This window comes from Anastrepha ludens, chromosome 2 (genome assembly GCF_028408465.1).
Source record: "Anastrepha ludens isolate Willacy chromosome 2, idAnaLude1.1, whole genome shotgun sequence".
Lineage (NCBI taxonomy): Eukaryota > Metazoa > Arthropoda > Insecta > Diptera > Tephritidae > Anastrepha > Anastrepha ludens.
Window position 1 is genome coordinate 47790418 of NC_071498.1, and position 23840 is coordinate 47814257.

The following is a 23840-nucleotide window of genomic DNA, read 5'->3' on the forward strand; positions in this document are numbered from 1 at the left end:
AGGGCAAAATTGACGATCTGTTCCCAACCTCATTGAATGCAGTACTAAAAATAAATAAATAAAAATAAATTGAGAACGTTGACACTTTTGCTTACTTGGGTAGTATCATTGCCGCTGAAGATAGTGCGAAACTAGACGTTACTGCCGGAATAAATAAACCGAAGTAAGTATGCACATCTCTGATCTATTTGGTCGTCGAGCATCCTCAGCGTATATACAAAATTACGGATTTTTAAATCAAAAGCACTATCAGTTCTCTTTTATGGAAACTGGAAACCTGGCTCACAAGCATTTGGCTTGAAAACAAAACTCCAAGATGTGCGAATAGATGTTTACGTAGGATATTGAAAGGTGGCTGGTAGCCCAACATCATAAGTAATTACGATCTATACGCGAGGTGCAAAATTCAGTGGACTGGCCACACGCTTTGCAAGAACACAAATGAAATCTGTCGTCAAGCACTGGATTGGAATCCACAAGGTGTTCGCAAGGTTGGCCGTCCAAAAATTTCTTGGAAGTTGAAACTTCAGGAAAAACTACGAACGAAAACAAGCTTCTTTCAGAACCAGATGTAAGTGTTTTACTGAGGCCCTATGCTCCAGCGGGAGAAACAGGAACCAATGATGATGACGATGAAAATTGCGTACCCACATTGCATTAAAAAAGTTGAACATTTTTCTGACGATTTTTTAAATTTTGTTAAATTTTTAATTTATAAGGATTTTGCTATACAATGAATTATGATCTAATTAAAGTTATGAATTCATAAAAAATCTAGAATGTTGCAGATATAGTAAAAACAAAGTAGTTGACTTAATTATATGAGAGCAAGTGTATGTGAATATTGGGATGGTGCGAAGTACATTTTTTTCTTGTTGTCAACTTAATATATTTTTTGAGGGCCCCTGCAAATTTAATTCGATCCTTTTTGTGAATTTAGTGAGTTCTCAGAGTCTCTAAAGGAGAACTAAAAACTGTTTTTACTGCAGGACCACACCAAGCCACACTTTGCTAAGTCGGTCCAGATAATTTAGTGGGACTGAATTGGAAAATTTTGCCCCACCCGCTGTATTCCCCAGGCATTGCACCTTCGGATTACCATCTGTCCCGATCAATGCAGTCAGCCCTTATTGGAGAGCGGTTCACTTCCTACGAGAGCATCGTAAACTGGCTCAATGAATGGATCAAGTCAAAATAAATCGAAGTTTTCGTCAGAGGAATCCATATGCTACCTGAAAGATGGGGCAAAGTTGTAGCTTCCAATGGCACATGCTTCACATAATATCAGTTATTATTTAATTGTTTAAATAATTCGTAACTGAACCTCGGCTAAAAAAGGGCGGAAACTTATTTCCATACTCAATACATTTAACGTTTAACCTTGTTTTGTGTATTTCATTTATCTCAATTAAAGCCTAATTTCAAGCATTCGATTTGCAAGTGAACTTATTTACCAGGTGTCCTGAAACTCTGGTATATATCATTCGCCAAGTTCCACTAATGTGCTGTTTTGATGCCATTTTAAGACCTCCAAGGGGCAGATATCTGCAGCCAAACAGAGCTGCTGATGTAATGGAGAAAGTTAATAGGATTTAGGTTGGAGCACTGAGCCAGACTGTCGAAGAAAGGGGCACCCAGTGACCTTAATTGTCTGTCTGGCCAGCCCGAACATTTACAGAGAAAGTCCCCAATAGTTTTTTTTCTCTGAAAGGTCCGCATAGCTACTACAATGGGGATTAAATGGTAAACCAAGCTTTTCCGCGTGTATCTTCATCGTCCAATGACAGCTACGAGTTTGGAAATTGCATGGCGTCGAGTCTTCAAGACTTTCTGCGTCCTGCGTCTAATGTACTGGGGCCAAATAATTTTCGAAATAGCACATGAAGAAATTGAGCTCCATCTGTTCTACGCTTTCCTGAGAAATAAGTTGGGCAAATCCCCTTTAACAACAGGCAGTAAGATGCTGACGTCCAAGTGGGAGACCTCTGGGACCAATGCAGTCGACGCTTTCTTGGCAAGCTCAGCAGTAATTTCGTTTCTCTCTATGTTTCTTTGTCCTGGAACGCTGATCAGAGAAATATTACCAGCGCATCCAACAGATTTGGAGTTGACCAATTTAGATCTGTAGCATGGCGTCGTCAGTACCTTGCTGCTATCCCTCTCTCTCCCTCCTTCCTTAAACATTCACCATGCCTACACGATGGCAAAGGCTTCTTTCTGCCTGAAAAACACTAGCACTGTTCGACAGTTTATAGGAAATAGATAAATTGGCCGATTTAGTGAAAAGTCTTGCTCCGGCTCCGGATTCTATCTTGGAGCCGTCAGTGAAGGTAAAGGTACCAGCTTCGGTACAGAGTTTCTCCTTATTCCAATCTTGTCTACATGGGAAGATTGCCTTTGCACGACCCCCAAACTCCGGTATGCGGATAGAGAGAACTGTACGAAGCGATGGGAAGTAAGTACAAAACGGTATTAGGGCGCTGATGCCAATACAAGCAATCCTTTGCACTCTCCCAGTTTAGTGATATTATAGGATGAAGTGTACTTTTTACGAACATTTTTTGGAAATAAATTTTATTCTTTTGTTTAAAATTTTTCAAATTTTTTTTTTTATTTTTATTCCAGATATTTCATACCACCTCAGATTTTGTCCTTATTTCATTAATAGCTGAGAAAATGCGCAGTAAACCCAAAAAGTTTCTAAGTAGATTGCAATAACTTTTTGACTTATTTTCAAATATTTATGGTAACAGTAACCAGAGAAAAGCCAGTGTAAAATACTGCGCTACAGATCAATTAAACTCAACCCGTTTTGTACGTTTTGTCCCATCGACTTCCACGTTCTTTTCATCGCTGCTCAAAGTGCAATCAGATTAAAGGGAGTGAACCTCTGGAGACAATTTTTTAAGGACAAGGTCAAAACGTCAGATCTCACACCGTAACTGAAGTCATCTCACCTTAACTTCTGAAACTTATGTCAAGTTCTTGCAGTACGTAAGTCCATAAAAGTCTTGACGGAAAGCCTGTATTAAGTTAGGTTATGTTATACAGAGGTCGAAAAATACAGCAATCAGAAATACATAAATCAAGTGCAGTTTCGCTTGCGCATGTACATACATATATTGACTCACGAAAGACATCTAACGGAAACGATTTAAAACCTGTTTCTTCATCGAATTTATTTGAGATGAAGAAAATTTTTAAGAAACCTATTGACATCCTTGCTCTAGATATTATATATGAATTATTTATTTTATTTTAACAATATAGCACATATTTCAGCAATACATTTAAACTTGACGAGATTTTCTTCTGGTGAAGCGTTGCGAAAAATAGGTCCACATATCCTTGGCACTTTTTATATGATACGGAATATCACGAACAATTCCCGGTTCAACGAGAAACAGAATAATAAATCTGGCTTGCCGTTCCTTCAGTAGTGTCTGAAATAAAAACAAAAGGTCACATATTAATTAAAATGTAACATATTTATGTGGCATGCAAATAATAGGCGCCGAGCTGGTTTTGCGCGTCTACATGCGATCGACCCGCAGTTTTACGTAGCCAACTATTTTATGAAAGACCCACCACTACCCCTGGAGGGCAACCACCATTCGAAAATATCTTTTCTTAATTTGATATTTCATGTCTACGGTATGCTATGACCTCAACCCTAGCGAAAAGTAGTCACAGATAAACACACTCGGCTATGGCGGCCCTCGTTGGTACATTATTTACAACTAAATATTCACAATACTTACATTCTCGGCCGGATTGGATCTCTCAATAGTATCCCATAAATCTTCTTTTTCGAGATAAGCACGTACCATAGTAACCCAATATCGATAATTTAGTTGATTAAGCTTTTCAAGATGTATGTACTCCATTTTTTGTTCTGCGATTTGGATTTGGAAAACTTGCGTTAAAAGGAATATAAATGAACTGTAAAATCGAATATAAAAGAAGGAGCGGTACTGCTGACTTGTTTCGCCGATGATGTTACCAGATTATAATTTAAGTTACTTATCCATTCAACCCTTTACACTGAAAAAAAGCTGGTAATATGTAGAACCAAATAGAACAGAGTCAAACGGGAATAAAACCGCACGCAATATAACAAATTTTAATATGCAGTTCATGCCTAATTTGACATGAAAAATTATCGATTATAAGATTTGGCCATCGGAAGTAAAATTGAGAGAGCAACTTTGAATGCCATTTCATATAGGACTTAACAGCACAAATATGCCCGTACATTTTACATGTATTCTGAAGCGCGAACAAGCAGTCGTTGCTCAAAATAAAATTTACAATAACTGCGTTGGATTTTACTCATGTCACAAACACAGTCATAGAATTTGCCGACATCCCATGTTACGTCAACAAATCAGCCAATTCTTCCAATTCTACTCCTCTGCATTCTCTACACCGTCTGCCACACCTTTTTCATTCTCTATTTTCTCTCGCGGTGTCGCAATGGCTTAATTTTTTTGATATAGTATAGATGATAATTGATTTTTTAAGTGTAAGTTTTCCCTGTTGCAATAAAAATGGAAAGAACGCAGAAAAGTTTGAGGTTTGAAGTCTTTTGTATCGTAAATAGAAAGATTTACCTTTTTTTCAACAAATGGCTTAAATCAAAAGAAAGTGGCATCCGCTCCGGAAGAAGCCAAGGTAAAGATGCTTTTGTGTTGCGCTGCCCTTAAGCCAATTAAGCAGGTATACTTTCGTAATTAAAAAGATTTAACTAAAATTTGCAAGGTGAGAGTAATTTTAATAAAGAAAATCTTACTTGCATTTTAAAATATACTTTTATTGTTCAAAAAAGTTTCTTAAAAGTTTGCAAGCTGAGAGTAAAACTTTTAATAAAAAACAGCGCACTTTCGTTTTAAAATAAATTATACTTTTACAAATCCGGAACGGCCGCCGTAGCCGAATGGATTGGTGCGTGACTACATTTCGGATTTCAGTGAGAGAACGTTGGTTCAAATCTCGGTGAAAGACCGAAATGCAGGAAAAGTATTTTCTAATAGTTGTCGCCCCTCGCCAGGCAATGGCAAACCTCCGAGCGTATTACTGCCATGAAAAAGCTCCTCATAAAAATATTGCCGTTCGGAGTCGGCTTAAAACTGTAGGTGCCTGCATTTGTGGAACAACATCAAGACGCACACCACACATAGGAGGAGGAGCTCGGCCAAACACATAAAAAGGGTGTACGCGCCAATTATATACATAGGTAAATCCGGAACGACGAAAGTCCAACAAAGTTAAAATGTGAAAGTAAACATGGTAGGCCGTGTAGTGAGAATGCTGGGACTAATATGTAACTCCAAGCTTTTTATAATTCATGTGAATATCCGCCGTTAGGTAGATATAGACTAATATTTTTAATAATAAAAGTAAAATAAAAAAATAAATTTAAAAGTGGTCATAAAGCAGTAAAAACAACCAACTTTTTAGCTTGCATTATTGGATTTTGAGAATTCTTTGGGTAGTTGTGTAATTTGGGCTAAGTGACGATACACAAAAAGTTTTCTAGGCCGTCTTTTAGTCCATATCTAATTCAAAAAGAGTAAGATCCTAGTATAGTTTTTCCATATTTTTTAAGTATAATTTTTTTTGTTTGTTAATTTTTATCAAGCTTTTATCAAACAGCTCGATTTCTCATCAAGCATACCTATGGAAAATCATGCAGAAAAGTAATAGTCTTTTCTTAAGTCAATTGAAACATTTCTTCTGAAGTCCTTTGCACCTTTTCATTATTTTGCATAGATATCCTAGTATTGCGCAACCCTTTCAGATTTGATTTAACTAAAATTAAGTTAGCAAGACAGTTGCAAGCTATAAAAATCTAAAGCATTTGGGCATTTTTAAAATGCAAAACAACAAACATGCAGCAATTAGGAAAGGAGCGAATGGAACATTTTTCATTTGCTGCTGCAACCCTAACATTGAGAATATTCCAGTATACTTTTTGCATTCCTTTTTCTAGCTTACTTTGTACATTTCGTTTTTCAGCACTTTTATTTGCTCATTTGGTCAACGAAAATCTAATTACAAGAGAAATCCATTTCGCCTTGACACAAATTGTCTAGCATAATAAATCATTTGGGGCTAATCAAAAGCTAAACCACTGAGTACAGCACAGTTATTTTCGAAAGTCGCATGTATGTATGTAAGTGTATGTATGTATGTTCACATATATTATATATTATGCCGGGTCGGCTTTTACATGGATAAAAGTAAAGTTGAAACATTCACTTCGCGATTTACTATAAAACTATATGCGCAACTATTACTAAATGTAACAAAATGTAACGAAATTTTCTAATCAATAAAAATACTGAGAATTTACTCAATAAATAAAATATAAAAAATTTTAAAATAAAATACTATATATTATGGAGTCTCAAAGGCCCCATAAGTTGCTTGAATATGCACTACCAAACCAATAAAAATTATCGAATTCAAAGAAAATAATTTCCCAAGAAATAACTTAAGACAAGAATTCTAAATTTGATACTAGGGCTCGGAAAGGATTTGTTTTCAAAAGTTTTAATCTATTATCTATCTCTTATCTGCTGTGATGAAGAGGAGTCTATGGAACAATTAATCACCAACAGTGAGGCATTAGGCCACAGGAGACACAGAATCCTGGGCTCGTATCTACTAGAGGAGGAAGACCTACAATTGCTCCCTCCTAAGGAGCTGGTCCGATTCCTCGGTATACTGAGCAATTATAATTAAGTTTTAAGGGCGCACAATAGATCAATCTGGTCACAGTGCATAAAGGTCTTAGCCTAACCCGTACAACCATTAGCATCTATTATAATAATCTAGAGGGGGAAGTCTCTGCGTTTTAAGGGGTCCTGGTAGTCTAGAGCTCGAAAAATCAGGAATTTTTTTTACAATAGAAAAATGTAAAGCGATATTCAATTTTTTTAGGCTTTTTATTTAACTTCTTGTACATACAAAAATTATGTTTTTTTTAAATTTTAATAATTATGAAAATGGCGCTGAAACCCTCCCGAAATATTAGATCAAGACGGAGACGGTGTTGCACATTTTGGCTCTTCTATTTATCTGAAATACAAGTCCAAAAATATTATTAATCATTTATTTATTTTTTTTGTATGACTGCAGCTATGTTCCGCTACTAGAATACAAAAACAAAAAAATTACAAAAGTTTTGAATACTCTAAAAGTCAGGTTTCCTTTTCAGTTTTTTAATCAGAAAATGCGAAATAATTGAAATAATAACACGACTCTAGCACGGGCGATAGCCATTGATGTTGTGAACAACATTTTAAAATTTCAGGCGATTCGGTTGAATAATTTTTTTTTTTTTGTTTTTTGACAACACAAGGCCGGAAAAGTCATTTCGAGATAAATTAAAGTTTGAGGTACAGGAGCGGGTGGACCGCTCTCTCTTAATGGGCTGTACAAGCTATAATATTAGGAATTTACGCATGAAAGTTTCACTTTATATTCTTAAATTACTATACTTTTGAAATATCGAAAAAACAAAAAATCGGTTTTTTGAAATTTCTAGACCACCGGGTCCCCTTAAGCAAATAAAATCCATTAGTTACATTCTTCGGCTACATCTAACTCTACGCGATAGATAAGTTCTCGAAAAACTCGTGTAAAAAGAGAATTAGGTGAAAACAATATTAAAAGATTATTTTTTGAGTTTACTTAAGAGTTTATTTCGTACTTACACTTTAATTCCTTAAATATGTAATATTATAAGAAATAAATTATTAAACAGCGAGAGCAAAATCTGCCGAGTCTCAGAGACTTTTCCTGAGACTAATTTAAACGCTTCGTATATCCGCCGAAAAGTCTCACTCTATTTGCTCTATTCGATTCAAGAAACATTTATAAAATATTGAAAATCGTGTCCTTTGAAAGGAGAGGCCAGGCGACATCCAAAACTAGCAAAACGTTATGGTCCACATCACGCCTGGAGACTCACGGCAGTCATAGGTAAGTGCCTTTTGGTCTGCCGGGAAACATGCAACCAAAATGGGCATCCCTCACAACACACACTGGCATAGCGTGAAAAGAAACGATTTTCTCTTAAATGCCCTGCCTTATGGAAAGAGCGGAAGATCTACCCAGGGCAAACCATTGTTTGAGAGTCTCTGGTTTAGACGCCAACAACCTAATAAGGTTCTTAAACCGCACAGACTAGGTATAGTCAAGTTGTAATTAGCTGGCAACAAAATGATGCGGAAGCGCTAGTTGGATTTTGGATGAAATAACGCGTTAAAATTATTGAAACTTAATATATTATAAAAATGGTCCATATTTAGGAACAACATATCGCAAAATCATACTTAGTAATGAAGCTCATTTCACACTGGATGGCCCATTTTTCTTCCAAGATGAAAATGAAAGAGTTGTTACTGTCAACGGACATCGCTATAGAGAACTGATTAAAGATTGCTAGTGGCTTCAGCTTAAAGGAATAGATGTTGACGATTTTTATTTTCAACAGGATGGAGCCACAACTCGTAAAGTTTTCCAGGTGACATAAACTGGTCACCTGGATCATGCGATCTAACTCGACTATACTACATTTTGTAAGGTTCTTTGAAAAGAAAAATCTATGTGAATGAACCAACTCTCATTCCAGAGCTAAAACACAAAATTCGGATCAAGATTACTGAGCTCAATGCTATAAGTGAGGGCGGGTCCTCGAAAGTTTTAATTCTCTTATGACAGCCTGTAGACGTGGACGTGCTCATGATGGGCATTCAAATATGTAATTTTTTCACATAAAATTGTTAAGAGCCGTATTTTGTATCAAAATAGTGAAACCCGAGAGAATCTAATTTTTGCATATTTTATATTAAAACAATGTTTAGATTCTTTATATTTAATATAAGATTTATTTGTTATCTCGCCTCAAGTTTACTTCAACTTAATCACTCAAATTGCACTCTTGGGAACAAAACCACTACTCGCTGACAATAGCCATGTTTTTGCTTTTTGAATTCTCTATAAATCTCTTTTCTGAGATCTGTAAATGATCCTAGCGTTTGAAGCCTTTGAGGCACCATCTCGGAAAGAGTCTTGTTTAGAAGGTAATTTTTCAATATTTTTTAAGACCATAGCTTAGTTGAAAAGGTTTCGTGAATATAGCATGAAATTTTGAAAACTAAAAAGTAGTGCATTTAAAAAATATATTTTTGGAGAAAAGTTGTGAAGATAGTCAAATAAAAATATTGTCTGACTTATAACATCTCCAAGGATATGCCGTTTATGCAAATTGGGTAAGAAAATATTCACTTATTCAAAGTTTTAGTACCCCTTGTTAAAGATTTTTTTGATTTTTGCCACCTCAACAATTGTGAAATATGATAAGGGAAAATTATTTGAAGTTGATTTCCGTCTATTTGACTATGAGTGAAGCCCACTTGCAAAATTTTAAAGAAGTCGAAAGCCATATTTCAGAAGCTTGTTGGACTTAATTTGGAATATCAGTGCAGAAAATTGTATCAAAAGCATTTCGCGTGCGATTGGCTTTGGAAGTTGTGCTGGGGTGGCTGTGGTTTTTGTAAAATATTTTTCCCCCATAGCAACGCGAATAGTTATGTTTTATAAAATACTTTCTCCTTTTGCGATCCGCTCTAACTCAGATATATACAGAATTATGTATATACAAATGCTAACGCAGAAAAATCCCCACATCATAAGAATGTGCCGCCCCTGCAGGAAAGACTTGAACTAAGGAATATCAAATACGAAAACTGGTTCGATTTCTTAAATTTAAATCCTGAAATATTTTTGCTCGATGCTATTCCAGTAACAGTGTGCTGTCAGTGGGGTATAATTCAAAACGGTTCTTTCTTGGTAATCTTTCATGTAAACAGATGTATAATTTCTAAAGAAACATGTTTCTAAAAACATATCGCGAAATTCATAATTTTTTGGTAGAAATAATCATACGAATGATCGACAATTCCAAGGTTGGGGGAAAAAAATTTAAAAAAACTGGTTCTGTCGAGGATAGAAAAGGCTCTGGCAGTCCGAAACTGGACACCCTGTTGAGAGTATCGTTGCTGTAGCGCAAAGTTTTGATGGACAACATTCAACGTCGATATCTCGATGTTCTTAACAGTTAGGCGTTCATGAATCGACTGTTTGGCGGATTTTACTTGTGGATGTGCTTTTGGTGGATATTCAAATGGTGTTATTTTCCATATGTAATTAATTAAGCGACATATTTTGAATAAAAGTAGTTAAAACTGAAATAATCTATATTTATACACATTTTTAAAAGAACTTCTACGCTCGTCTTTTGAAAGACCCTTTATGAGCGATTCAAAGTACGGTCAGTCGTTTGGGGTTACTTCTTCTCATCTTTCGGTTAGCATCCGCATCGGCAAATAGAAGAAGCTTTTGAGGCGATCCAATAATCCAGTCTCATTTTGTCTTCTTGATAAGAGTTAACCTGCTGATCAGCCGTGGTGTGTGCCATCTATCGAAAAAACGAACAAATGATAGTTGCAAGAAGCAACGTATGGAGAGTATGGCAAGTGAGGTCTGTACACACATTCCGATATTTTTAAGTACATATGTTTTTACTATTTTTCCGCTATGAAACCGAGGTTGTCATGTTGATGCTAACTTTGTTGCGTCTCTCGTGATATTGGGAACGTTTTTCATTCAATGCTGCGTAAAATGCTTTAAAAACGTCCTCGATAGTTCATCCAATAAGGATCTTCAAATTTTTTGCAGAACGGGTTTCTAAGTCAAATTATGCTGAGACAGAAGTTCACTAGAGCGATGCTATTGTTTTGTTCACCGTTAGCCAAGTTTACTGAACTCTGTAACTCTGACAAAAGTGAATGTGAATATAAATACGATTTTTACTACGACTGTGAATATGACTACGATTAAGATTGTGATAATGATGAACAATGACTATTAATTGACTATGACTATGACTTTAGCTATGATTTGACTACAATAATGACTATGAGTATGACTTCCTTATGATGAGGTAATGACTATAACTACTTTTATGACTATGACTATGACTATGACTATGACTATGACTATGACTATGACTATCGTTGTGACTGCAACTATGGCTTGACTGTGACTATGACTTGAATCTAACAATGATTAAAATTATGATTTTGGCTATTACTATGACTATGACTGCCACTGCGAATAGGAATATGACTATGATTATGACTGCGACGAAGATTATGAGTATGGTGATTACAATCATTATGACCATAATTATGACTATGGATGTCACTGTGACTAGGCTTTATTTGACTATGACTTTATTTGACTATAATAACACAGGTCAACAACGTTTTGTTCTAGGAAAGTGTAGGGTCATTTTCGAAGTAATTTTTTGCGTAGAATCCGAATCCGGGGTTTAATTTGCTCTATCACGTCAGGATTTTGAGATATCCTAATCTAAAAGTGCAAAAACGCTCTTCATGAAAAGGTAAACATAGTATTTCAAAGTATATGTCTTCTTCTTTTAAATGCTTGCTTAAATATCTTTATTTTTCACTGAGATATCGCATTTTGAAGTTTCCATGTTTGTGAATTTTTCGATATTCGAAAATACATTGAGATAACTTGAGACGTGATACGGTCGATTATATAGTCGCACAAAAAACAAACATGAAGACTTCAAAATGCGATATCTCAGTGAAAAATTAAGATGTTTGAGCAAACTCAACGGCATTTAAAAGAGGAAGACTTATAATTTAAAATACCACGTCTACTTTTTTATGAAGAGCAAAATCTTCGTAGCTACATAACCTCAAAAATGGGCAAAAACAGCGTTGTTTGCACTTTTAGGTTAGGATATCTCAATGTCCTGGCATGATAGAGCAATTTAAACCCCGGATTCGGATTCTACGCAAAAAACTAATTCGGAAATGACACTACACTTTTATGGAACATTCCGAACCCATTTTTTTGCAGACCTGTGTAATGATTAAGACTGTGACTATGACTATGCTAATTTTGACTTGACTATGACTAAAATAGTGGCTGTAGCTATTTTTATGATTATAACTTTGACTATGACTGTCGTAATGCCTGCTACTGTAACCTTGACTATTATAATCTTAACTATGACCGCCGTAGCGACTACGACTTTGATTACATGTCAATGACATTGGCCTTAACTCTAACAATGATTAAGATGATAACTATGACTAAGAAATGACTACAGGTTAGACTATTTCTATGATACTAACTTTTAATATGACTGTCGTTGTGACTCTAACTATGATTACATTCGGCTATGTCAATGACTTTGACTGTCACTATAACTACGACCAGCACTTGAATGCAAGCATGCATCGCCATATCAAGCTTGATACCGCACGAGCTTAGAAATTTTTTTGTCGTTTTTTATTCGTTTTAAATTAGATGTGCAGAGAGCTTAAAGTCTCTAACCAATCAACCACATTGACATGCTCTAGCATTTCATATAAAATAATTTTTTCTTCCTACTGTTGTTCTAGTTTTTTATCGCTTTTACAATAAGTACTGCTACTTTTAGGTTACTTGTGCAAGAAAGAACTTGAACTTCGGGAATTTTGCCATCAATTTTCGAATTAGGCGCAAGTGACAAGTGCCGCTTAAAGTTAGCAAATGTATTTAAGTGAGGGAGTGTGTATGTCAATTAATAAATTGAAAGGGAAACGCTAATTTTAGACGGAAATGAATCTCAGTTGTCAGAGATGAAATAAATACTTTCTATTTCGAACTGAAAATGCACGAATTGGATTTTTATTTGTAAGTTGGAAAAGTTCGGAAAGTAATGATTTATTTTGGGGACGCTACTCTACGTTCTAAATAGTAAAATGCACAAGGAGTTGTCGACAGTGGTAATTTGTTGTGAGTCTTTAAGTAGTTGGTTCATTCTTTTTCACAAGTGCTACGGTAGACACAATGATGCTCCATGCAACACAGCTCCCCAAAGTAAACCATTTTTTCACCCTATATTCAAAATCAGTCTTGTTTGTTTGCGTTACACAACTTAGAAACAACAATCAGTGCTGAACAAATTACTTGGGTGATTTAAAAAGTGGAGAATCGATATTAATTATGACAAGATAGTCGCAGTTATCTAGGTAGGTAGGAAAGTCAGATGGCAAGAGTTCCACAGGTATACTACCAAGTAGCACTAGGTGCCGTTGCGATAGCATAATGCAGACCCCTACCTGCAAAAACTTACAAAACTTAAAGGAAGAAAAAGCATCTACAGCTATCCAGTGCTATTGATGAAGAAGAGTAAAGGGATGTAGGCTGGAAAACCTCAAGAAAGCGTTCAACAGTTTTGTTTTCCGTAGGATTCCCACAGCTTCTGCAATGGGTATTGCACAGAAGTTTTGGCTTTTTCGCATGAGTTTCACTTACTCAGTGACAGGAGAATACCGCTATAAGTTTGGGAATGAAATGGCGGGGGATACCTGGAATTCTAAGCGTTCTGCTTCTGTCGTACTAAAGTAAATGTGTTTTTTAAAGAGCAAGCGATAAGAAAGAAATTGTGGAGTTTCCATTTAACAAAAGTCAAGGCGACACCGATATCCGATATGGGACAACTAAAACCGGTTTTGTCAACCCCTTCCTGGCAGCTGATTGGCAGTTTTATTTCCCTGGAACCCACATAAGAAAAAGTTTCCTGCATGTTTGAGACGTTTGATCTCCTCCTTACAGACGAGAGCTGCAGCATGGCGACGACAGGGTCTTATTTCTAGCTCGACTAGCGGAAAAGATATTTATGTTTCGCCCCAATAGTGATTCGTAAGCATTTTGCATGCCTGCAGGAACACATCTGCTTGAAAAACAATACTAGTTTTCGGCCGTTTACTGGAGATTGAAATATTGGCGGATTTAGAAAAAACCCGCGTTTTAATTTTAGATTCCATCTTGGATCCGTTGATGAAACCTGAGGTACATATGCTCATGCAGACTATTTTCTCCTTCCAAGTCAGTCTGCTTGGAAAGATAGGTCTAGCACAACCATCAAAACCCAGTTTGTGGATGGAGAGATCTGTACGAAGTACAGAGAAGGAATGAGAAATCTGCCTTAAAATGTTGGCATGTCCTACAGGAGATTGTCTCCAGAGGCCAATCTCTTTGAATCTAATAGCACTCTGAGCAGCAAAACCACTTTCGACGCAAAGCTAACTTGGAAAGTCTACATTATAAAATAACGAAATAAGCTTAAAAATGGCTTTAGACAACTTTACTGGCTCCTCGAAAGATAATCAAAATTAAATGATAAATACACAATAAATTTCTAATAAGTAGATAAGATTAAAATTATGCCAATTTAGAAAAATGGCAAAGCAGTTGACGTATATCCAAAACCAAACTGCAGATATTACAAAGGACTCCCAGTCTAAAATCCTTCGCACAGTTGCTCATGCTTCGTGATATTATGAAGCAAACACAATAGAAGAAGTGAAACGTAACGTATGCACAATTCACATCAATCGACTACTGTCAAACACAAATTCCTTGATGAGGTTGCTTCTCTTATGGGAAAATCTAAGTCAACAAAGACCGAAACGAAAAAATCCATCGTAATTAGGTAATATTTAAATAACTTGCCAATGTTGATGAATGAATTATTTTCGAATTTCGATTGTTCGATTTGTATGGCTAGTAAAATATTGCCTCTTCCGTAAATATTTATTGTCAATAATATTTTCATTTACATATCTGGGAATTTTTTAAACCAAAATTATAGGGTAATGGTCCTAAATTTGTAGCCCTATAACATTTACATATTGTCTCCCGACAGTTGCTTGACAGCATCAGAGCTAAGAATTAAGGCAGTTGAATTCTTTCGTGAGTTTCGAAGCCTATTTTGCTCATGCAATAGAAAACAAAGTGATCCAGGTCAGACGCCATAGCCGACTGGGTTGGTGCGTGATTGGCATTCGGAAGCGTGAAGGCTCGAATCAAACAGCAAAAATATAGAAATGTTAGCTAATAGCGCTCGCAGGCTAGTGTATTTCTGCCGTTCGAGGTCGACTAAGTAGTGTAGGTAATCATTAGTGTTAAATTCACAGAGTTCAACCTATCGATAAGCAGTAATGGAAGAATAAAATTCGGCCAGCCATCTGCAACGGAAAAATTTAAAAAATAGTTCATAGAAAATAGTGATAGTTATGTGAGAACAATTCGTCGAAGACTTCAGTATGCGAGTTTAAGAGCTCGGAATTTTATCAAAAAGCTACTTTTCGTACGAAAATGTATCAAAAAGATGCCAATCCCGCCAAAAAACACCAAAATTGGACTACAAATGATTGACCACATTGGTTACTTCAGCTACTGAGCAGAACTACGTTTTTGATAGTAAATACGTATAGGGTCATTCAAGGGCGATGCAGACCTTTTACCGCATTTAATATACTATTATTTTTATTACGTTTTATTTATTTAGTCTGACTATTGACTTAGTGGTGATATAAACTACTTATTAATAAAATAAGAAATAAAACGTAAAATTGATCACCCTTTATGAAAAGAACTAAAGGGTTTTCCAATAAGAGTTGTTATTTTGATATTGAAAGAAAAATGTCATTTTTTAACATAAATCATCGGATGTTTATTTCATTATAAAGACGAACGTATGCCGTTAATAGTGGAAAATAACATTAGGCAAATGACCACCACAGCCACGCTACGCTTACAGGACAATATCCTTTTCATGAAATTTTCCATAACCGAATTGCAAATTGGCTGCACTATGTCGTCGATAGCCTCACGAATTCCATCTTTGAGGTCTTGAATCGACCCTAAGCTTCGGCTGCGGAAACGTTTATGCCAAACATAAGGCATTTAGTGATTCGACCATGTCGCAGAAAAATGTTTATACCTAAGTGCTACAAAGACTTCAAAGAGGGTCGAGAACGTGTTGATGACTTGGAGTGCTCCGGATGACCATCGACGTCAACAGATGACCAACACGTCAATAAAGTGAAGGAGTTAGTGCTCAAAAATCGTCGGTTAACTGTTAAAGACCTTACTGATATGATCGGAATATCAGAAGGATGTGTGAAAACCATTTTGAAAGACCATTTGGCCCTACGAAAAGTCAAATCTCGTTTGGTACCGAAAACTCTCAATTTCTTGGAAAAAAGTCGTCGCGTTGATGTGTGTGAAACAATGCTTTCAGACTATCAGGACAAGCTCAAATACATCACTAAGGGAGATGAGACTTGGATTTATGCTTACGACCCTGAAACAACCGACCAAGGCCAGACCGAAAAGAGCACGTCAAAGTCGTTCAAAAATAAAGGCCATGAAGACAGTTTTTTTCGATTTTCGTGGTGTGGTGCACTATAAATTCCTTCCACCTGGCCAAGCTGTTAATAAGGAATATTATTTGAGCGTTATGCGTAGTTTTCGTGAAGCAATTCGTCTAAAAAGACCAGAATTATGGGCCAACAACTCTTGGCTTTTGCATCACGTTAATGCACCGTCTCACACTGCACTCGTTCTTCCTGACCATTTCGCCAAAAAGTCCACGCATATCGTTCCGCAACCACCGTATTCGCCTGATTTGGCTCCGTGTGACTTCTGGCTATTCCCAAAACTCAAGAGACCACTCCGGGGAACGCGTTTCGAGTCGATTGAGGAGATAAAAGCTGAATCGAAGAAGGTGCTGATGGGGAACCGTTGGAAAATTCGTTGGCATAAGTGTATTTCATCGAGAGGGGATTATTTTGAAGGGGATGAAATTGATTTACAAGAATAAATAAAGATTTTTCATTTTACAACCAAATTCACCTTACTTTTTGCCCACAGTAGTAACACGGTCCGGAAACTTTTCCCGTAAAAGATCAATGGTTTCGTTGCTTGTGTGGCACGTAGCGCCGTCTTGTTGAAAGTAAACGTTGTCCAGATCAATACCATCCAATTCCGGCCATAAAAAATCGTTAATGATCTCTCGATAGCGATAGATAACACCTGTTATTGGAAAAACTTTAAAGAAATATTCATTCTTTCGACCCTTTCGATCATTTCGACCCATGAATTCAGGATAAGTGTCAAAATCGTATATTTCAAAAATAGTTGAGTTCTGGACATCATGTCTTGTAATCAAATTCATCAGAAATAGCCGTAATAATAATTTGATTAAGTATCTAGATGACTTTCCCGGTAACCCTGTCTACATTCGCCTGTATTCTTTAGAAACGAGATTAGTAATTAGTCGGATCAAATTAGCGCCGTTTACATAAAGCCTTTTTCCGTAAAGGTGAAAGCGTTCATGATGCTGAGAAAATGTAAAATATTATTAATATCTTTTTTACCTTTTATTAACTGTACTGGCATCACATTAACCTCTTCTTCATTTGTGTTGGTACCTTTTAATGCACATTGTCATCATTATTATCGGCAACAGCAACAACAACAACTTAAGTACGTTGCATCATCAACATAATGCAACCGTATACGAGTACACTCGTATTTCCATCCGCACAACCCTCGCATGCAGGGTTTCTGTTCGCTCACCTTCACCGTCTCGAATGGATACTCATTTCCTTTAAGCAATCATGCCGCATACAGTCAATGCCAATGGCAAACAATATAATGCAAAATTACACCTTTGTCCACACGCGCACTCACACACATACGTGCACACTCTTCATGCTGCTTCATAGTGTTTTATATTGTGCCTTCATATTTTTTAGCAACGCCATTATTGCTGTTGTCTGTTGTCTGTTGTCTGTTGTTGCCTGCTGCCAGCTACTTGCTTTGGTTGTCCGCTCACAGCTTGCAATTGCTTTCATGTCTCTTCCGTTTTGTTTAGTATTCCAATGGCGCTTGTTGCAAATGTTACGTGCAACAACAGCCACAATCTTTTCGTTACAAGAACAATAGCATTAGCAATAATAAGTTGGCGCTGTGCAACACTGACAACAATATTAGCATGCAATCTTCTTTATGACGATGGTGTTGTCTGCAAGGTTAGCTGCTCAGCCGTTACGCTGCTAAGCATTACACGCCAATGCGCGGCAGCAATAACAATTCGGAGAAAAAGATATCTCAGAGTAGAAGGGATGCATAAAAACATAAATATGTAATGTATTGTACGCCACGCGATGCATCTACTCGTTTGGCTATTCTTTTTTTTATAAGAATTTCCACCGCTTTTATTTTTGGTGATATTTTCTTCTCCGCAGGTAAATCTGTGGCATGCATTTTAATGTAAAAATATGTGTTAGTCTAAGCCAGCATTTGTGTTATTTACTCATCACACTACAACAACAATACTGAGGTGGAGGAGAGTATGTACACTTGTGTTCCTAATAATGGCAGCAGGACATATTGCAACTACATCTATACATACGTTATTATTATTTTTATTAGGCTACTGCCTACTGCAACCGAAATATAGATCTATGCCTGTGAAAAGCCTGCTGAGGTACCTTATACTTTAAGGCTTTTTTTAAATTTTTAGGAGGGATTATTGTTTTTCTGGGGTTTATTGTTCCATAGTTTATATGGAAGCACGGCAGTTCCACCAAGGTGTTGAAGCCATTGCCTGCCTAGTGCTGGACTTTAGCAAAGAATGTGTTTTGAAGTGAATTTTCAGTGAATTTTCAATGATGGTCTCAGAGATATATAAAAAAAAAAAAAATAATTGGCGCGTACACTTCTGTTAGGTGTTTGGCCGAGCTCCTCCTCTCATTTATGGTGTGCGCCTTGATGTTGTTCCACAAATGGAGGGACCTACAGTTTCAAGCCGACTCCGAACGGCAGATATTTTTTTGAGGAGCTTTTTTATGGCAGAAATACACTCGGAGGTTTGCCATTGCCTGCCGAGGGGCGACCGCTATTAGAGAAATGTTTTTATTAATTTTGCTTTCACCGAGATTCGAACCAACGACCTCTCTGTGAATTCCGAATGGTAATCACACACCAACCCATTCGGCTACGGCGGCCGCCAGAGATATATATATCAAGTTGTTTAAGTCATATATCAGGTTACAGTGCCCTGTAAAGTAACCAGTTAAAAGTCTTAGGTCTACTTTGCTAAGTGAAACTAGCTTATCAGAAATTCCTTTGGCCGGCGTTGGGAATTGTTTCGCTTGTCGCTAACCGATAGAGTTTCGCCAGTGTCCAACGAACTTCTTTTCCTCCCTCCTCCTGAGAAGTTCGTTGATGTGGCCCTTTGTGAGTCCACAAAAAGGCTCAGGATCAATTAGGGGCATGTTTGCCCTCTTTTTAGCTGGGTGGTCGGTCAACTATTTAATTTCCCTCGTGCCCTTCGTGTCCTGTTCCCTAGTACCTATGTTGAATAGGTTCAAGCAGTTATGTACCATTTTTGACGCGGTTGTAGTTGATAGAAGTGCTTTCAAAGCCGCCTGACTATCTGAAAGTATGTAAATGTGACTTCTTTTCATTCCTTCCACATTCCTTCACACATATCTCAATGGCACGTATTTCTGCCTGGAAGATTGTTGGGTAGAGACTGATTGGAATCAAGTTTTTTTAATTTAGGCCCATTCCCGCCCCTGTTCTACTATCTACTAATTTCGACCCATCAGTGTACCATATCTGGGATCCGGATTTGAAGGTGAAAGAATTATTTTCCAGGCCGTACGTTCAATAATGAGAAGTTGGAAGTCCCCGAAGATAATGGGTTTGGGAGATCATGTATCCACCCCATACAGAAAAGGAGTGTGTCGGAAGGTCTTTAGATATCCTTTAATTTCTCCACTGTTTACGTCTGACTTGCCTTTAAGTGCTAAGGCGCTCAGACGTGCTTCTTTTTCAATTAAGATTGGAAGCGGTGGTATGCTTAGGAGCACACCTAATGCGTCAGTTGTGCATGTTTTTAGTGCTCCTGTTATACCGACGCAGGGGAGGCGGTACAATTGGCTGAGTTTATTTACTGCTTTTCGTTGCTTAACTTTGGGAAACCATGCTATGGAAGCATAGGTGACTATAGGCTTAACAACTGTATTGAATATCTAATAATTCAATCTGGGGCTGAGTCACCATCTATTTCCGAAACGCATGGTGCAGGCATAGAATGCCCTCGTGGCTTTTGCAGTAACTTTTTCAAGATGAGAGTTCTAAATGAGCGTTTTGTCAAGGTTGTTATCAAGGTAGTTCGCTTCTCTGGAGAGTTGAAAAGTCGATTCATTTAGGAAAGGACATTTGATGTTTATGTTCCTTTTCGTATTGAACGACACTAGCGCAGTTTAGATGGGTTAATAGAGTGCCCTTTGTCGGTGCACCATTTGTTTATTATGTTGAGTGGTTATTGCATGCGTTTCGTGATGGCCTCCTCATGCCAGCCCACTATGTATACTATCAGGACATCAGCATAACCCTGAGTGTGGGATCCTAGACTGTTCAGTTTGTGGAGAAGTTCGTCTATTGCTAGTATCCACAGAAGAAAAGAGAGTATACCCCTCGCAAGCAACCTCTTACGGCCTTGATAGACTTACTCTTCCTCCTAATTCTGTACTGATCTTTCTGGATTCCAGCATCGATATAGTCCACCGAATGTTCAGTTTAGGTACGTCCTTTTGAGATAAGACATTGTTGATTGTCTCATAGGATGTATTATAGGAAGCACCTGTTATGTCAATAAAAGCGCAAAGTGCGGACTGTTTTGATTCAGTAGCTTTTTCAATAATAGTTACAAGACTGTGCATTGCAGTCCGTAGATTTACCTTGTTGATAGACAAAAAGAAATTTATGCAGTGGGAAATTGAGAATATAAATAAGTTTTAAAATTATGCTAAAGACATTCCAAATAATAATGATAACCTATTGTATAATCAAAAGAAAAATAAGTTTTAAACTCCTAGATAAATACAAACGTATGTTAGCATAATGCTAAATAATCTAATTTTATCATAACTTTGTAAACTCCTATGTTAAAATGATTTTGGGCAATAAATGAAATGAAATGAAATGATGCAGTGGGAAATAAACTAAGTTGATCTAAGATTTTTTCATTGTTTTGAGGAAAAATATACATAGTTCCAAACTTTGTACAGAATTGTAAAAAATTCAAAAAATCTCCATCAAAACTTCAAGCTTTTAAATTTTTAGACATGCAGTTTTATTCAATTTTGAAATGTAACGAAACGTTAGCTTGAAGTGCCTCAAAAATTTCATTAATTTTTGACAATTTTCTTGTTGACTGGATTATGCACTTTCTTCCATATAACAAACCGCCAGCAAAGAAAACAAAAGAAGAAAAAATGTCAAAAATCAAAGCGATCAAAAAATTAAATGCGCTATAAAAATGCAGTCTAGCGTCGAAAAAAAAGTTGAAAAGTCCACCATTGTATTTAAAGCTAATGTTGGAAGAATTCCGGCACCATACAAAATATTTCTTTTGATCGAATATCATTTAGTTTATGTATTTGTTATCCGATTTTAAGAAGAAAAATGTCATTATTCTAGCCCTTCATTCAATCAATCATTCAATAATTGGCGCATACACTTCCGGTAGGTGGTTTGCCGAGCTCCTCCTCCTATTTGTGGCTTGCGTTTTGATGTTGTTCTGCATATGGAGGGACCTACAGTTTCAAGCCGAAACGGCAAATGGTTATCGTGACAGAAATACTCTCCGAGAGTTGCCATGGCCTGCCGAGGGACGACCGCTATTAAAAAAAACTGTTTCTATTAATTGATGCTCATGCACGGAGAAAATATGTTTTCTTGAACCGAAATCCTTTCAACATAAGCTTTAAATTTAAAGGTGGACTTAAATATTATTTCAATATTATTATTTTTTTAATGACGGCCCATCTGGTTCGCTATACCATATATAAGTTCCTATGATTCCGCGAGGGCACAAAGGGCCACAACCTCCAGCTTCCTCCATCCGCTTCTGCCGGACGCCAGCCAATTTAGTTCGTTTCATCTTTTGTTTGTCCTTGCTATTTTCGTTTCTAAGGTTCTTCCCCTGCGGGTTTCAATCAATCGCAATAGTGGTGATGTCATTCGGATCTCTTCTTAAATTGTATGTATATCCATTCGCATTGTAGTCTGGTCCGTCATAGCCCATAAGTTTTGGTTAGATATGCTCTTAAGTCAGAATATGCGAAGTACTGTACGGAGCCAGCGGTTCACAAATACATGTAAGCGCTGCAGGTCTCTGGCTGCAAGATTTCAAGTTTCGCACCAGTACAATTGGGTGGACTTAGCATTATAGTTGAATATTTTAATTTTCGTGTTACGAGTGATCACAGATGGTTCCCAGTCATCTCTAAGAGAGCCCAAAGCCTGCTTCGCTTGACTTATGCGAGCAGTAATATCTTCTTTTGAGCCTTCCAAGTAGCAAAAGGAGCTGGCTTCTTCAAACGCAGTAACGTCGATTTTAAATTTGTGTCTACATATCGAATTTAAACGCATTACCTTTGTTTTGCCGGTATTTATTTCGAGGCCTACTTTCGCTGCTGTTTCTTTTACTAGCGTTAGTTTTTTCGACATTTCGGTAAATGTGTGTGTCATAAGGCATATGCCGTCGTTATAATTGAGATCTTCGAGTCGTTCATTCAGTCCCCATGTTATGCCACTTATTTCGTGCCTTGCCTTGCTCATAACACAGTCCAGCACAATGCTAAAAAGGAGTGGTGACAAAACACGACCTTGTCGAACGGCGGTCCCAATGTTTATTGGATCACTAAGCTCTTTTTTATGCCTCACACGGCAACTTGCGTTGTTGGTGTACAGTGCTTTTAAGAGCTTAATAATCTGGACTTCCTTCACACGCCACTGCACTCCAGATTGCGGCGAGGTTGATTGTATCGAATGCTTTTTGCAATTCGATGAAGATTAGATAGACTTTACAGTGGCTCCATTATAACTCGAATACTGTTGACTGTTGACGTGGTCGACACATGATCGCCCTGATCGGAAACCCTCCTGATCCGCCCTGAGTTTCGGTTGAAGCGATGCCGATAAACATTTACTGATAATTTGGGGTCCCTCTTTCAACTCATTAGGAACTTGACCTGTAGTCCAGAAGTATTCGATTAGTGGTCTGATTATGCGTGCGCTGAGTTAGTATTCCGCTTTTAGGAGTTCGCATGCAGGTAAAATATTTTTCCCAAGTATCAAGCTGGTTTTATGTCGTGGTAACGAAGTGATCGAAAGATTTTTTGAGTGGTCTATGAGCGATTTGAGCGTTCTTGTTAGTCAGCTTTTTTGTTACCCTGTAAAGACTGCATATTTAGAATTTTTATAAAAATTCTAATTAGTAAGTTTAAAATTTTGATATAACTCAATTGAATTCTGTTTTCTCTTTCATTTAGCACTAAATTTGAAACTAAGATTTATATGGAAACTTAAATTTATATGAACTATATTTTTGTATTGTACAAAAATAATTAAATATGAAAATAAAATTTTGCAATATGTGACGCTGCTATTATTGTTAACACTGGTGTATTGGTGCATTTTCTTGGTGTCCTGTTGGAAAAAATTGGAATTATGGATGAAGTTGCTGCAAACCTGCTGCTGTATTTACAGTATAAAATGGTTGGTTGATGTGCGTACGTCGAGTATTGCAAATGCACCTAAGTGTAAAAGCCTGTTTTAAGTTTAAGTAGAATAATTATTTATTCTGTTGTCTGTCCAAGTGCAGTCATCTTCTATTTTTATATAGCAAATATATTTTGTGTAACAAACAGCCACAGTAAAATAACTACATATAAACATTTTTTAAATTGTGAATCCGCATTCATTATACCAGAGTATTTTGATTGTACTTTTTCAAGGAACATGGTTTTATTTACTGGCTGGCTTATAACTGAAGCTTATCGGTAAATTTTAACATCAACAAGGTAGTAACTGTG

At 36.9% G+C, this 23840-nt stretch overlaps 1 protein-coding gene across 1 annotated transcript; it reads right to left on the reverse strand.

Moving 5' to 3' along the window:
* Positions 1-3225: 3225 nt before the first annotated feature.
* On the reverse strand, positions 3226-3986 carry LOC128870464 (uncharacterized). Its single transcript, XM_054113139.1, has 2 exons — positions 3762-3986; positions 3226-3443 (listed from the first exon to the last, which is right to left on the reverse strand). The coding sequence occupies exons 1-2, from the start codon at positions 3885-3887 to the stop codon at positions 3291-3293; spliced, it is 279 nt and encodes a 92-aa protein (XP_053969114.1). The 5' UTR covers positions 3888-3986; the 3' UTR covers positions 3226-3290.
* Positions 3987-23840: the final 19854 nt, after the last annotated feature.

What these genes read in the sequence shown, in the direction of transcription:
- LOC128870464 (XM_054113139.1), bottom strand. Translation starts at nt 3,887, where the DNA reads ATGGAGTACATACATCTTGAAAAGCTTAATCAACTAAATTATCGATAT. An exon ending in GATCCAATCCGGCCGAGAAT is followed by an intron (nt 3,444 to 3,761) that starts GTAAGTATTGTG and finishes TTTTTATTTCAG; the next exon opens with ACACTACTGAAGGAACGGCA.